Raw genomic sequence first — 13,837 nt, forward strand, 5'->3', positions numbered from 1 at the left:
CAACAGCAGAAATGCAATGGAAAGTACAACAACGAGAGGCGCAAAGCCCCGAGGGAGGGGGGAAGGTGAACGAACCGCTGAAACAAACTGCACGTGATGCAGCCACCCGCCGCTGTGCGGCTCCCGAGCCGCAAACTGCCCCCCCTTAATATACTGGTCATGGTGTCACATGGTATGGAATGAACCTGCCATTGGCCAGTCAGGGTCGGCCCTCCCCACCATGGCCCTGCCCCTCCCAGTCCCCCCCCCGCCACACGGCAGAGCACTGGGAAGCTGGAAAGGTAGCCGACCCCCCACGGTGAGGAGAATTAACCCCTTCTCAGCCAAAACCAGCACACCATCATCTTTGTAACTACCTCTTAAGTACTGGTACACGGTGATGAGATCCTCTCTGAGCCTCCTTTTTTCAAGGCTGAACAAACCCAGCTCTCCCAGCCTACCCTCGTATGGCAGGCTTCCCAGTCCTTTGATCATCTTGGTGGCCCTTCTCTGGACCCCTTCTAGCCTGTCCACATCCTTTTTGTATAGCGGGGACCAGAACTGTACACAGTACTCCAGGTGTGGCCTGACAAACACTGAGGAGAGTGGGATGATGACTTCTTTCTCTCTGCTGGCAATGCCCTTTTTGATGCAACCCAGCATCCTGTTGGCCTTCTTGGCTGCAGCAGCACACTGTTCGCTCATGTTGAGCTTTCTGTCCACCAGGACCCCCAGGTCCCTTTCCACAGAGCTGCTCTCCAGCCAGGTGGATCCGAGTCTGTACTGCATTCCTGGATTATGTTTTCCCAGGTGCATGACCTTACACTTGTCCTTGTTGAACTTCATAAGCTCCTTGCTGGACTACTCTTCCAGGCTATCCAGATCTCCCTGCAGAGCAGCTCTCCCTTCTGGAGTGTCTACTTCCCCACTCAACTTGGTGTCATCAGCAAACTTCATCAGGCTACACTTGATGCCGTTATCCAGATTGCTTATAAAGATATTGAATAACATTGGGCCCAATATTGATCCCTGGGGGACCCCACTAGTGACAGGTTGCCAGTTTGAGAAAGAGCTATTTACCACCACCCTTTGGGTGCGGCCTGTCAGCCAGTTCCCCACCCACTGCACAGACCACTTGTCTAGGCCATAACACATCAATTTCTCCAGGAGGAGACTGTGGGGGACCGTATCAAAGGCCTTGGAGAAGTCCAGGTAGACAATGTCCACTGCCTGCCCCATGTCAACCAGGCAAGTCACTTTGTCATTGAAGGCCACCAGGTTTGTCAAGCACTATCTGCCTTTAGTGAAGCCATGTTGGCTTTTCCCAGTTACGTACTTCATTTGACTTGTGATGGCCCCCAGGAGGATTTGTTCCATAACTTTCCCAGGGACTGAAGTAAGACTGATGGGCCTATAGTTACCCGGATCCTCCCTCGAGCCCTTCTTGTAGATAGGGGTAACATTTGCCTTCCTCCAGTCCTCTGAGACATCCCCCGTTCTCCATGACTTCTCAAAGATTATGGAGAGTGGCCTTGCAATGATGTCAGCCAGCTCTCTCAACACCCTCGGGTGGATGGCGTCAGGGCCCATTGATTTGTGGGGGGTCAAGCTCCTGTAATAATTCATATACTAACTCTTCCTTTACTGATGGTGGGTCGGTGTTTGGTTCAATTGGCAATTTTGTTCCCAAAGCCTGGGACCCTACAGTGCTGGTAAAGACCGAGGTGAAGAAGGTGTTGAGGGCCTCTGCCTTTTCTGCATCATTGGTGATTGATTCTCCTTTTCTGTTTAACAGTGGGCCTATGTTTTCCTTCTTTTTCTCCTTATGGTTGACACGTCTGAAAAACCCTTTCTTGTTATTTTTTATGTCTACAGCCAGTTTCAATTCAAATTGGGCTTTTGCTTTTCTGACTGCGTCTCTGCACTCTCTGGCTATGCCCTTGTAGTTCTCGGTGGATAATCCTCCACTTCTCCATCTCTGGTGTGCTTCCCTTTTGGATTTGAGTAGACCCAGGAGGTCATGGTTGAGTCATGGGGGCCTCTTGCTCCGCTTACTTCCCTTTCCTTTGTAGGGGATAAATTGGCTTTGTGCTTCCAATAGGGAGTTCTTGAAGAATTCCCATCACTCACTAGCTCCTTTGTATTCCATGGAAGCTTGCCATCGAATCCTTCCCAATTGAGCCCTGAGTGCACTGAAGTTTGCTCTTCTAAAATCCAGAATCCTTGTCTTAGAGGTGACCTTCAGCATACTCAGCAGGATCCCACAAACCTGCCAAGGCAAGCGCCACGTGCTTACAATGGTGGAAGGAACCACCAGCTTGCTGGAAACACATCCCATCCCCCATGCCACTGCACGGAACACTATCCTGGGCCTTAAAAAGAAGTGTTATGGCAACATGGCACCCCAGAAAGAATTGAGTCAGACAACGGGACTCATTTCTGAAACAACCTCATAGACAGCTGTGCCAAAGACTACAGCATTGAGTGGGTGTATCACATCCCCTATGATGCACCAGCCTCCGGTAAAATTGAACAATACAGTGGATACTGTCCTGGTTTTGGCTGGGATAGAGGTAGTTTTCTTTCTAGTTGCTGGTATAGTGCTGTCTTTTGGATTTAGGATGAGAATAATGTTTACAACACAGTGGAACTGGCTGGCCATTGGTCAGCGGGTGGTGAGCAATTGCATTGTGCATCACTTTTTTGGTATATTTTTTTAATCATTATTTGTATTTTCTGTTCCTTTTCTGTCCTATTAAATTGTACTTATCTGAACCCACAAGTTTTACCGTTTTTTTTAAGCGAAGAACTTTGTAGTTGTTTGTATGTGATGTTTAAAATGTAATGGAATTACTGCAGTTTACAACTTTGTTTTAAAGAAACTTATTTTAAAAAAATTATAAACAGCAGAACAGAATACATTTCACTGCATGTCATTGGACTGTGTTTTCCGAACTCAAACATCACTATGCAAAGAACTTAAAAAAAAGACTAGACAAGACCACATTTTATTTAATGTGAATACATGTGATTGCTCAGTAAGCATTCAGTTTGGTTTTTTAAAATGTTTTCCTTACAAAGATATTTGATATTGTTGCTCTGTAAATGTGTGGTATTTAGCCTTAGGTGGGTGATTGTTATCTCACTGTGTTCTGACTCTTACTAAAGAATGTTAAGGCAGAGGGGAACAGCAGGAAAGGGAGGGAGGGAGGAATTGTCTTTTGCAAGTCTTGAGCCCTTAGGTTTTACTTGTTTCTGTTCCCTGCAGTGTTCTGTCACAGTGTTCTTAGATTATTTTTTAAAAATATACATCTGTGTTTTTGCATGTAGTTTTTGAGGGGCCATTAAAATGGAGTTATTTTCAGCTAAAGTAAAAAATCCTATGCTTTGCACATTTAGAATGCATATTCAACAGAGATGTTGTGGAGTCTCCTTCCCTGGAGACATTCAAAACCTGCCTAGACATGTTCCTGTGCCCCCTGCTCTAGGGGTACCTGCTCAAGCAGGGGGGTTGGACAAGATGATCTCCAGAGGTCCCTTCCAACCCCTGCCATTCTGTGATCTTCAAAGTTTAGATTATGCTTTTGATTGTTTTCTTTGACAGGGCTACCATAGAGGAGGCATATTCAAGGTCAATGACAAAACTAGCTAAATCAGCAGGCAATTACACACAGCTTGGGTAAGTAAGTGTAAGAGAGAAATAATTAACTGCATACATGTTAAGAATCAAGTTTGAGTCTTAATATTTTATTGATGATGTTGAAGATAGCATAACTGCCACCTTTAAAAATGATTGTTAGTTCTTCAGTTACTATGCAGCTATGTAAAATATCATGCAGCTATGACAAAAACAAGACAGTACAGTTCTTTATTCACAGTTTGGAAAAAAACCACAACAAAACAACACAATGGAGGAATTGTCTGTTTCTCTGTGTTTAAGGTTGAGTTCTTCTCAGACATAATAAAGAATGTGACTTTGTTTTGTGCTCCCAAGACTATGGTAGTTATTTTGAAGAGAGAACATGTGGTCTGCAAATGTGGCAGTGAATTTATTTACTTCTATTATTTCTACTTTCTAAACTGTTATCTCTGTCCTCAGGCATGTTAAGAATGAGGCTTTTCAATAGATTTATTCCATATTTTAATTAAAATTTTATACATGGGATACTTTTTAAAAATGAATGATTAATGAATGTTATCATTAGAAAGATTGTGCCAACAGCTCAGACTTCTTAGATGAGGCTAAAGATTATTTTTATTTGTAGTCATCACAGCTAGAAACGTGGAAAGCTTTCATCAGTGGATAATTTGATACCAGTTGTTGCTGCTCTTCAAAGGTTCTGTATCTGCATGTTAGTTTGAATATCAGTGCTTTAAAGGCTATGCATGGTATTGATTTTTCAGCAGCATTGACCTGGAAACTGAGGTAGGAGTGTATCTTTAGAATACCTGGAAAAGTCCATTCAGTATAGAACTCTGAATCTGAGGAATGACCTGTCCCCCACCTTCCTTTACTATATGGTTAATCTTGTGGCTATAATGATTTAAGACAACTGAAAACTTAACTAGCCAAGTAATTTTTGGTTTCTTTTCACTATTCAAGTATGCACATAAAAATACTTGTACATGTTAATTGTTTTTTAGCTGCTCTTGCATCATCTTTAGGAATATCATTTGTCATTATTGTGAGTTGATGATGGAGAAGAATAAGTGAATTTTGATGTGCTTTACTCAGTAGAATCAATACAGGTAAAACATAAGCCACTGAAAAGTTGGGTAGGATTCCAAGTACGTTTGAAACATTTACTAAGAACATAATTTATAGCAGTTGTTGGGGGTTTTTTGTTTGCTTCAGTTTTAGGAACAGAGCTGAAATTCTGTAAGCATATAAGTTACACTTTAGCATTATTTAAAAAAAAAAAAGCTGACTGAAGAGAAAAAATCCAGAAGAGCTTTTCCCCCCCCCCAATCTAGGACATTTGCACCAGTTTGGGATGTTTTCAAAACCTCAACAGAAAAGCTAGCAAGCTGTCACTTGGACCTCATGCGGAGATTACAAGAGCTAATAAAAGACATTCACAAGTATGGAGATGAACAAATCAAAACTTATAAAAAGGTTATTAATTTTTTTCTTATGCATATCCAATAACCTGTTAACATTAAGATTAAAATAGTTTGATTTTGACAACTGTGTGATATTTGGCAGACTAAAGATGATGTTTCAGGAACGTTGGAAGCAGTGCAAAATATTCAAAGAATCACTCAGGCCTTACAGAAATCAAAGGAAAGCTACAATGCAAAGTGGGTCGAACAAGAACGTTTGAAAAAGGAAGGAGCAACACAGAGAGAAGTTGATAAGGTAGTTCTGTGACATCTTAAATTCATTGTGTTGTCAGTCTGTAACACGTTCACCTTGTATTAGTAAGTGAAATGCTTAAAAAGAGCTAAAAGTAGTTGTGGCTATTTCCTAATGTGCATGAATGCCTAGTTATATTTTCTTTACACTTCCTTATCTGTTCTACTGTTCTAACTGCACTACAGTTTTGTAGTTACTTGTGTCATATGATGATTTTGTTCAGTGCCTTTTACAGAAATTGCATGATTGTTTTAGCTTCTATTATTTTTTGGGGTGCATTTTCTTAATTAAATATGCAAACACTCAATACCTCTGTTATTGAATTAATGAGTAGGAAGTTTTGTGTTGTCCCCATCACAGAGGTACACGGAGGACAAGCTCAAACAATTTTATTTCACAAAACAGCCAAAACCACAACAACAAAAAAAAGAGAAACAGGGCTAAACTGAACTCAGTCAACCCTCTGATAACATCTAACACATAACAGGTTTAAGTTATCAATCAGGGTATTATTACTACATGTTTATACACAAGAACGATGGTCCAAAGTGCATACACACACACTCACAAAAATGAACTCTCCCCCTTTCCTGGGTACCTAGAAGGTGTAATCGCTTACCAGGGGAGAGGGATGGGCAGCTGGCAAGGGCTCACTCAAAGATATATCCAGAAGAAATCACTCACCCAAAAAGAAGGTGAGGGCACTCAATCCTAGGAAGTTTCCTTAGGTGGCATCCTAACCCAAGGGAAAGGGCTTCAAACACAGGCCTAGTGCTCCAAGAAGACCACTCCAGGGGAATCTCTGGCAGCACCCCATTTATACCCTGGGTCATATCTGAGCTATGGTCATAACTGGTCATGATCCAGAAGCTTCTCTGAACCAAGACACCTCATTGGCTGCAGGCCTCTGTTGGTCGAGGTGTTTGGCCCCTCCCCTCCCGAGGCGTTGTATGTGCCTGGGGGCACGGCAAAGCACAAAGGGTGTGAAAATGAGGTGCAAAAAGCCAGCGATCACCATACCAAAAGCCCTGATCTTTAGGGGGGGCGGTGGCAGCGGCGGCAGAATGTACCTGCCACAGGGACAGATGAAATTCATTTGAAAGAGAGGAGGAAAGCTATTCGGAAGTAGAACAGATAGTAAATATACAACTGTCTTTACTAATGTCATTAACAATTTAGAAATACTTTTGAATTACAACTGATGGGAAATTTCAATGAGATAAAGTAGGCATGTTGAACTCAGAAGCTAGAAAAAAGCTGATGTTCAAGGCAAATAATTTTTAATTGGCTTTTAACTTGGAAATAGCAAGAATACCAAAGTTCTGAAAAACTTCATCTCATGTTTGTCATGCTATAAACTTTGAAAATAACTTTTTCTCTGCTAAAACCAATCAATTCAGTTTTGTTGTCTGTGTAATATTGGGATTCTCCTGTATTTGTTGTCATCTTTTAAGTCTATTAAGCCCACAAAAAGAACATTTTGGTTTATTAACAACAAATAATGAAACAAATCAATAAATTATAAAGCAAAAAAGGACCATTATATACAATTCTGAGTTGCATAAATCTGGCCATCTGTATGTTCTGCATTAACTTAACTTTCAATTATCTCTTAATCTGAAAATTTCCATTAATATAACATCTGTACTTTTTAATGTCTTTTCCCTTATATTTCTTCCTTCACTTCTAACAGAGAACTGCACCACCTTTTTTTATCATTAACTCTTTCAGAATTGCACTAATAACTGTTTGCTCTGTATTCTAGCCCTGCTTTCTTCATGCTTTTCTGTTACAGGTCTAAACGTTTGACATGAGCTAATTAATTTCAGCAATACAAATTTTAAAATATTTATTTCAAAAAAAGTATAAGTTAGTTATTGCTGATAAAGGGAAGGGATTTAAATGAGTTAATTGTTACCTTTTTATGTGGTTTATGTACAGCTTTAAATAGAAATATCTAATGGCTTGAATCTGAGTTCTTGGTGGTGAAATTTTGTCATGACACTTCACTGTTTTGATATGACCCTGAATATTTTTATAGGTCATCCTAGACTTTCTTTTAATAGCGACTTTAAAAGCCATAGATCAGATTGAATGTGACATTTGTCACTTTTTTTTTTTTGTTACTATCCTATAGGCAGCAGTTAAAACGAAAAAAGCTACAGATACCTATAAACTATATGTGGAGAAATATGCTGTGGTTAAATCTGGTTTTGAACAGAAAATGACAGAAACTGCACAGGTAAGTGTTATATTAAATGAGTTACCTTTAAAATAGATTAATATGTTCTATTTTATCTCTCTGAAAATATCTGAAATCAAAGCTTTTGAAAAACTGGTTCAAGGTAGAATGATCTCCATTAGAAATTGATATGAACAGTAATGTCAGAAGTAATATGTTTGACCATGTATGTTGTGATGGCAGTGTCTTTGACACAGTTGAACATTAGCACTCTAGAAAGACTTTTTGAAGAAATTTTTAGGAAGAAAACAAAATGAACTTTTGGAAGTATTGTAGGTACACTGTTATCATGTGGGAAATCCTGTGAATTGCTGGAGAGTCAGAACTCATTCATAGGAGTTTTAAAACTGGGATCTGTCATGGTTTTTTCATTATCACTCTGGCAAAACACTTCAGTAACAGCTTGTTAAAGTGTCTTTCCAGGGTTTATCTGAGGTGGTCAAAAGCCCCTGCATCTGTTCAAATTTCTGTTTTTTAAAAGATGTTTTAATTTGTATTTCAGAGGATATCATGTTCTCTGTATGATTGCACATGCTGCTGCTTGTTATGTTTTAAAGTTTCTTTTTCAAATCTGTTGATAGCAGACTTTTTTTCACTGCCCTGGATTTCAAAAAGCAGACCTCACTGTTTCTGCATTTAGTAGTAATATTTAGTTGAGGACTGGTTGGCATATTTATTTGTAGGTTTCTTGGTTTTGTAAAGCTTTTACAGGATAGGAATTTTCAGTTGAAGATTCTTTGCTCTCTTCCTTAGTTTCAAAGATTAATTTTTAGTCATAGATGGAATTATTAGGGAGATTCAGTCATACATGTATGATTAACGTAGAAGTGGAAAAGTCTTAGGGTTTTCCTTAACTCCTTGGAAATTAAGATTTTACTGTATGGGGATTACTTAGGCTGACATGTAAAAGCTGCCCTGTCCTAAACTATAAACTGCTTTCCTACTTTGAAAACTTCATTAGAACTTGATCTAGTTCATCTCTGAATAGATAGTCAACACAGCCATTACAGAAAGGGTACCAAATATATCACATACCAGAACTCTTCCCTCCTACCCACCCCTCCAGTCCAGGCATTTGTGACAAAGAAGTGCTCAGGCATGCTACTGCAAAATTCTGCCTTTGATGTGACTGTTATATTAAGAGTCTTGACATCCTTTCATTGAAGAGTTCACAGTAGGCATCTTTTTGTGCAGTATCCTAACTAGGTTCTGGTTGGAGGTGCTGTACTCCCTATACTTTTTCTTTTAAATTTGAGTTAAATTTGGTTAAGTTCATTATTTTCCTCTCATTTTAAAAATATATGTGACTCTTAAATGCTTTTTTTTTGTTGTGTAGTGTAAGACAGTGATGATTGCAGTTGTTCAGTGGTATAAAAAGGCTTTATTGAAAAAAAAAATTCACCAAGAAAATTTATGGGTACCATGGTCTGGGTTATAAGGCCTGTTGTACTTCTCTCTGCTGTGTGAAGCTGTGTTTTCAATATATGTTTTAAAATAGTATTGTTGTCAAAACGAGTAGTTGTCCCCTTTCCATGCTTCTTTCTTTGTCAAGTATTTCTGTGAGAAACTACCTAGTAGAACTAATCCAACTGAAACTAATGTATTAAGGTTGGCTTTAATCTGGAAGAGACCTGGGATTTGGTTTATTAAGAGATCACGCAAGCATTTGTGTTGGTGCAAAGGAAGAGGCAATGTGGTACTAAGGGTAGAGACTTGTGTCTTTAAGCTGAAGTAGAGTGTTGTCATGGTTTAGCCGGCAGCTCAGCCCCACACAGTCGCTCGCTCACTCCCCCACCGGTAGATGGGGGAGAGAATCAGAAGGGTAACGCTCGTGGGTTGGGATAAGAACAGTTTAATAATGAAAATTAGAAGAAACAACAACAGAAATGCAATGTAAAGGACAACAACGAGAGGTGCAAAGCCCCGGGGGAGGGGGAAAAGGAGGGGAGAGGGGGAACGAACCGCCGAAACGAACCGCAGCCGCCCGCCGACCCGATGCCACACCACTTCCGAGCCGCAACCTGCCCCCCCCAATATACTGGTCATGGTGTCACGTGGTATGGAATGAACATGCCATTGGCCAGTCGGGGTCAGCTGCCCCCACCACAGCCCTGCCCCTCCCAGCCCCCCCGCCATGCAGCAGAGTGGGGAAAGCTGGAAAGGTAGCCGACCCCCACAGTGAGGAGAATTAACCCCTTCTCAGCCAAAACCAGCACAAGTGTGTGACACCTGGCCTGGACTTACTTGAATGTGTGTCCACCTTATACATTTATATCTGTTGCCTTAGCATTTTGTCCCTCTCACTGTAACTTAAAATATTTGTGTATCAGTTACCCCTAGGCAATTTGATTGGGATTGGCATTGGCATGTGTGATTCCAATCACTTGAGAATTTTGGGACTAGGCATCATTTTTAAACTTAACTGTATCTTAAAACAATTTTTAGGAACAAGTATAATATAATAGTAACAAAAGGATTGTTACCACTGAAGTGTAACATTCCTTCTGGAGAGTTTCCACAAATAAGGTGGAAGCAAACTGACATGTGAACGCATACTGCTGTTACCCAAAATGGTAACTTTTTTGCAGTGTTCCTGTTAATGTAACTATTGTAGTTGCTCAGTAAGTGTTCCAATAACTCCATCATTGTGTAGTATGTATAAATTGTAGTGCAGCCTGACTTTTGCTGTAGACCCCACCTTTTGATACAAAGAAATCAAGTAATACCAGAAAAATGCTGAACTGTTCCTTTGATTTGTTTCAACCCATATACAAGCGTGGCTCTTCTGGATCTATCTAGAATAACTGAAGAAGTTCCTGCCCTGTTTGTTATTTACCTTGCTCTGGAAGTTACTGAACCCCTACTGAAATAGATCCTGTGAATGCTTCTGATCCACTTCAGAGCAAGTTCAGTCAGGTTGCTTTAAATCATTATGTAGTCTCACAAAAGCTGTCTGCTGTTATTCCTTACCTTACAAGAAAGAGACTGTGTTTATAGCAGTTGACTTATTGCTCTCTGAAACAATAAGAAAAAAATTTAACAAATATGACTTTAATAAACTGGCCTTGCTAAAATTGCACTGCAAACTTGTCTCCAATGAGCAAGAAAGCTGAGAGTAATGAAAAGGACTTCTTGTTTAGAACTGACAGAAGATAAACATGAAAAATATTTGAAATGGATTTTATTGTTGGTGATTTAGTGAAGCATGTAGAATGAAGAATGTAGGGGCTTTCAGCAAGCAAATTAGCTGGGCTTTCATAATGTCTTAAAAACTTGATTTGAACAATTCACTGCAACAAAAGAGTGAAAAAAGTAACAGTTTATTTTGTATCTTGAGACAAAATATGAAGATGCTTTTTGTTCAGCTTTATTTATGTTATTAGGTAGGCATTAGGTATTTAAACCAGGCTGAGATGTCGAGAGAGAAAAAAAATAATCTTTTCACTATACCAGATGTTACAGCTGGGAAAATGTGACCATGCTTGTAGGCCATTTGTTTTGTTTTGCAATACAAAAATGATACAAATTTACCTCTCACTACAAACCACACTTGTGTAAATAACCTTAGTTCCTTAACTGCAACGACCCTTTTACTCAAAATTTAAATTTTCACTTAATGTGATAATGGACACCTGGAAACTCTAATACCTTCCACAACTATCCATATTGGAAATGAAAATTGGAATTCTGCCAGTATAAGTCCTATCTGTGGAATTTCTTTTAAGTATAATGGTGTAGCTGCACCTACAGTTTGGTTGCAGGAGAGCTACTTTAAAGATGATGCAGTAGGAAAAATAACAACACGCATGAATATGGGAAGCCCACTTCTGAATAAATGGCACCCTAGATTATTTTAATTTGGAGTACATTTCACTTGAAATATACAAATTCTGAAAACAAAATGAATGAGCAGTGTGAATATTCTCAGCTGTTTCAGAGCAAAAACAGTTGGCTTAACTTAAATTTGTCTTAGGCTGTTCATATAAAATCTTTCTGAGGACACGAACACCTTGAATTGCTGTGGCTGTATTCTAGGTAATCATGTAGTAATGTCCTCATGTAACTCTCGTCTTTCCTTAGTGAAACTCCACCAATCCTGTTGTGTAAATTTTACATATTTTTCCTTTTTTGTCATTTACTCTCTTACTTGCAGTTATCAGTGACATGGCTTGTGATAAGTGATTTTGAGAGGCTGAATTTAGAAACGTGATCTTCCTAATCTTAAATTGTATGTTATGTGTTTTTTCTGCAATAAACATGGAAGGTTTTTTTGTGATTAAAGATGTAGGAAAATATAATTCACTTTGTTGTTTAGATATTGGATTTAGCAGAAATTCTTCATGTTGAAAGATTTTTCTGAGTAAAACTATAGTTGTATTATACAATCGCTATTTATTTGTTAAGAAAACATGTCTCATTTGCTGGTTATTCCACCTTTTTAGAAGCTTTTTTTTTAATAATCACATAGCACAGTCAGTTATTGGAACGGATCAAATAGCTGAAAGTGCTAAGTTATTCTTTGAAAGTCCTTCTGTCTTAACTAGAACTGAGTGCAGTTGGCTGGATAACTTTGCTGTTGAACAGTCTGCATATAAAGTCCAAGAATTAGTAATAATTCTTCACATTTTAAAACTTACAGGAAAATGTACATGTTTATAAAAAGGAGTAATGCTTACTTAAACTGTGTATGCTGAGTTGCATAGATAAAGATCCTGTTGATTTTTCATTTTTATTGTAGCTTAAAATGCTGAGAATTGACTTGCATTTGTTGGGTCATTAACATTACAGATTCATTTCAGTACATCTTTTCAAAATGGACTGATCTTTCAAAAGTGAAAGTAAGCAATTTGGTTAATGATTATATCTGTGATATGAATTATGTGGTTCTATTATAGTACCTAGATAGCTTTAGTCTTTGATCAGTCCCTTTGTGTTATGTACTGTACAAGGCCAAGATGGCTTCTACTGCAAAGACTTTAAATCTTAAGTATAAAACAAGGAAATAAGGTTATTCATCAATGACTTGGATGAAGGGATAGAGTATAACCTCAGCAAGTTTGCTGTTGATACCAATCTGGGAGGAGTGGTTGATACACCAGAAGGTTGTGCTGCCATCCAATGAGACCTGGACAGGCTGGAGAGCTGGGCCAAAGGGAACCTGATGAAATTCAACAAGAGCAAGTGTAGGGTCCTGCACCTGGGGAGGAACAACCCCATACACCAGTACAGGCTGGGGGTTGACCTGCTGGAAAGCAGCTCTGCTGAGAAGGACCTGGGAGTGCTGGTGGACAGCAAGCTGACCATGAGCCAGCACCATGCCCTTGGGGCCAAGACCAAGGGTATACTGGGCTGCATTAAAAGGAAGTGTGGCCAGCAGGTGGAGGGAGGTTATCCTCTCCCTCTACTCCACCCTAGTGAGGCCACATCTGGAGTAGTGTTCAGTTTTGGGCCCCCCAGTTCAAGAAAGACAGGGAACTGCTTGAGCAAATCCAGTGGAGAGCTACTGAGATGATCGAGGGACTGGAGCATCTCTCTTGAGGAAAGGCTGAGAGACTTGGGTTTGTTCAGCCTGGAGAAGAGAAGACTGAGGGGGGATCTTATCAATACTTATAAATATCTAAAGGGTGGGTGTCAGGACGATGGGACTGGACTCTTTTCAGTGGTGCCCAATGACAGGACAAGGGGCGATGGGCACAAGTTGGAACACAGGAAGTTCTGCCTGAATATGAGGAAAAACAACTTTCCTGTGAGGGTGCCAGAGCAGTGGCACAGGCTGCCCAGAGAGGCTGTGGAGTCTCCTTCCCTGGAGACATTCAAAACCCACCTGGATGCAATCCTGTGACCCCTGCTATAGGTGTACCTGCTTAAGCAGGGGGGTTGGACGAGATGGTCTCCATAGGTCCCTTCCAACCCCTACCATTTGGTGATTCTGTGAAACAGTCGAGAGGAGGGGCTTGCTGTACACTGACATAAGAGACAAAAAGAAAAATCGCTAAATACCCATCTATTTTGGTGTGCATTATAGAGAAGAGTCTAAAGGATAATGTTTTGCAGAGTTTTATGGGGAGCTCAAACCAAACACAAAGGAAATGGCATTGGCATAATCTCAGAAGTTGACTTTGAGTTTAGGTAAAAATTAGTTAGTGGAAACAGGCTGGAAAATCACATTGTGTACAGGTGTTGAAACCCTGATAGTGTTTGAGAGCAGATATTATAGAGATAGACCATAGATAGCTTTGAAAGCAAAATAATATAGTTTA

At 39.8% G+C, this 13,837-nt stretch overlaps 1 protein-coding gene across 5 annotated transcripts in view; it reads left to right on the top strand.

Moving 5' to 3' along the window:
* LOC135310912 (F-BAR domain only protein 2-like) overlaps positions 1-13,837 on the top strand; it is a 64,942-nt gene that overhangs the window by 22,193 nt on the left and 28,912 nt on the right. For all 5 annotated transcript variants that reach the window (XR_010370857.1, XR_010370858.1, XM_064440038.1 and 2 more), the window contains exons 3-6: positions 3,584-3,658; positions 4,954-5,095; positions 5,186-5,338; positions 7,473-7,577. Coding sequence is in view for 3 of the 5 variants with exons in the window: in XM_064440038.1 (XP_064296108.1) it covers positions 3,584-3,658; positions 4,954-5,095; positions 5,186-5,338; positions 7,473-7,577 (475 nt within the window). In the remaining 2 variants the exon portion in view is untranslated. The remainder of the gene's footprint in view (positions 1-3,583; positions 3,659-4,953; positions 5,096-5,185; positions 5,339-7,472; positions 7,578-13,837) is intronic.

The sequence above is a fragment of the Phalacrocorax carbo genome (genome assembly GCF_963921805.1).
Source record: "Phalacrocorax carbo chromosome W unlocalized genomic scaffold, bPhaCar2.1 SUPER_W_unloc_8, whole genome shotgun sequence".
Taxonomy (NCBI): Eukaryota; Metazoa; Chordata; class Aves; order Suliformes; family Phalacrocoracidae; genus Phalacrocorax; species Phalacrocorax carbo.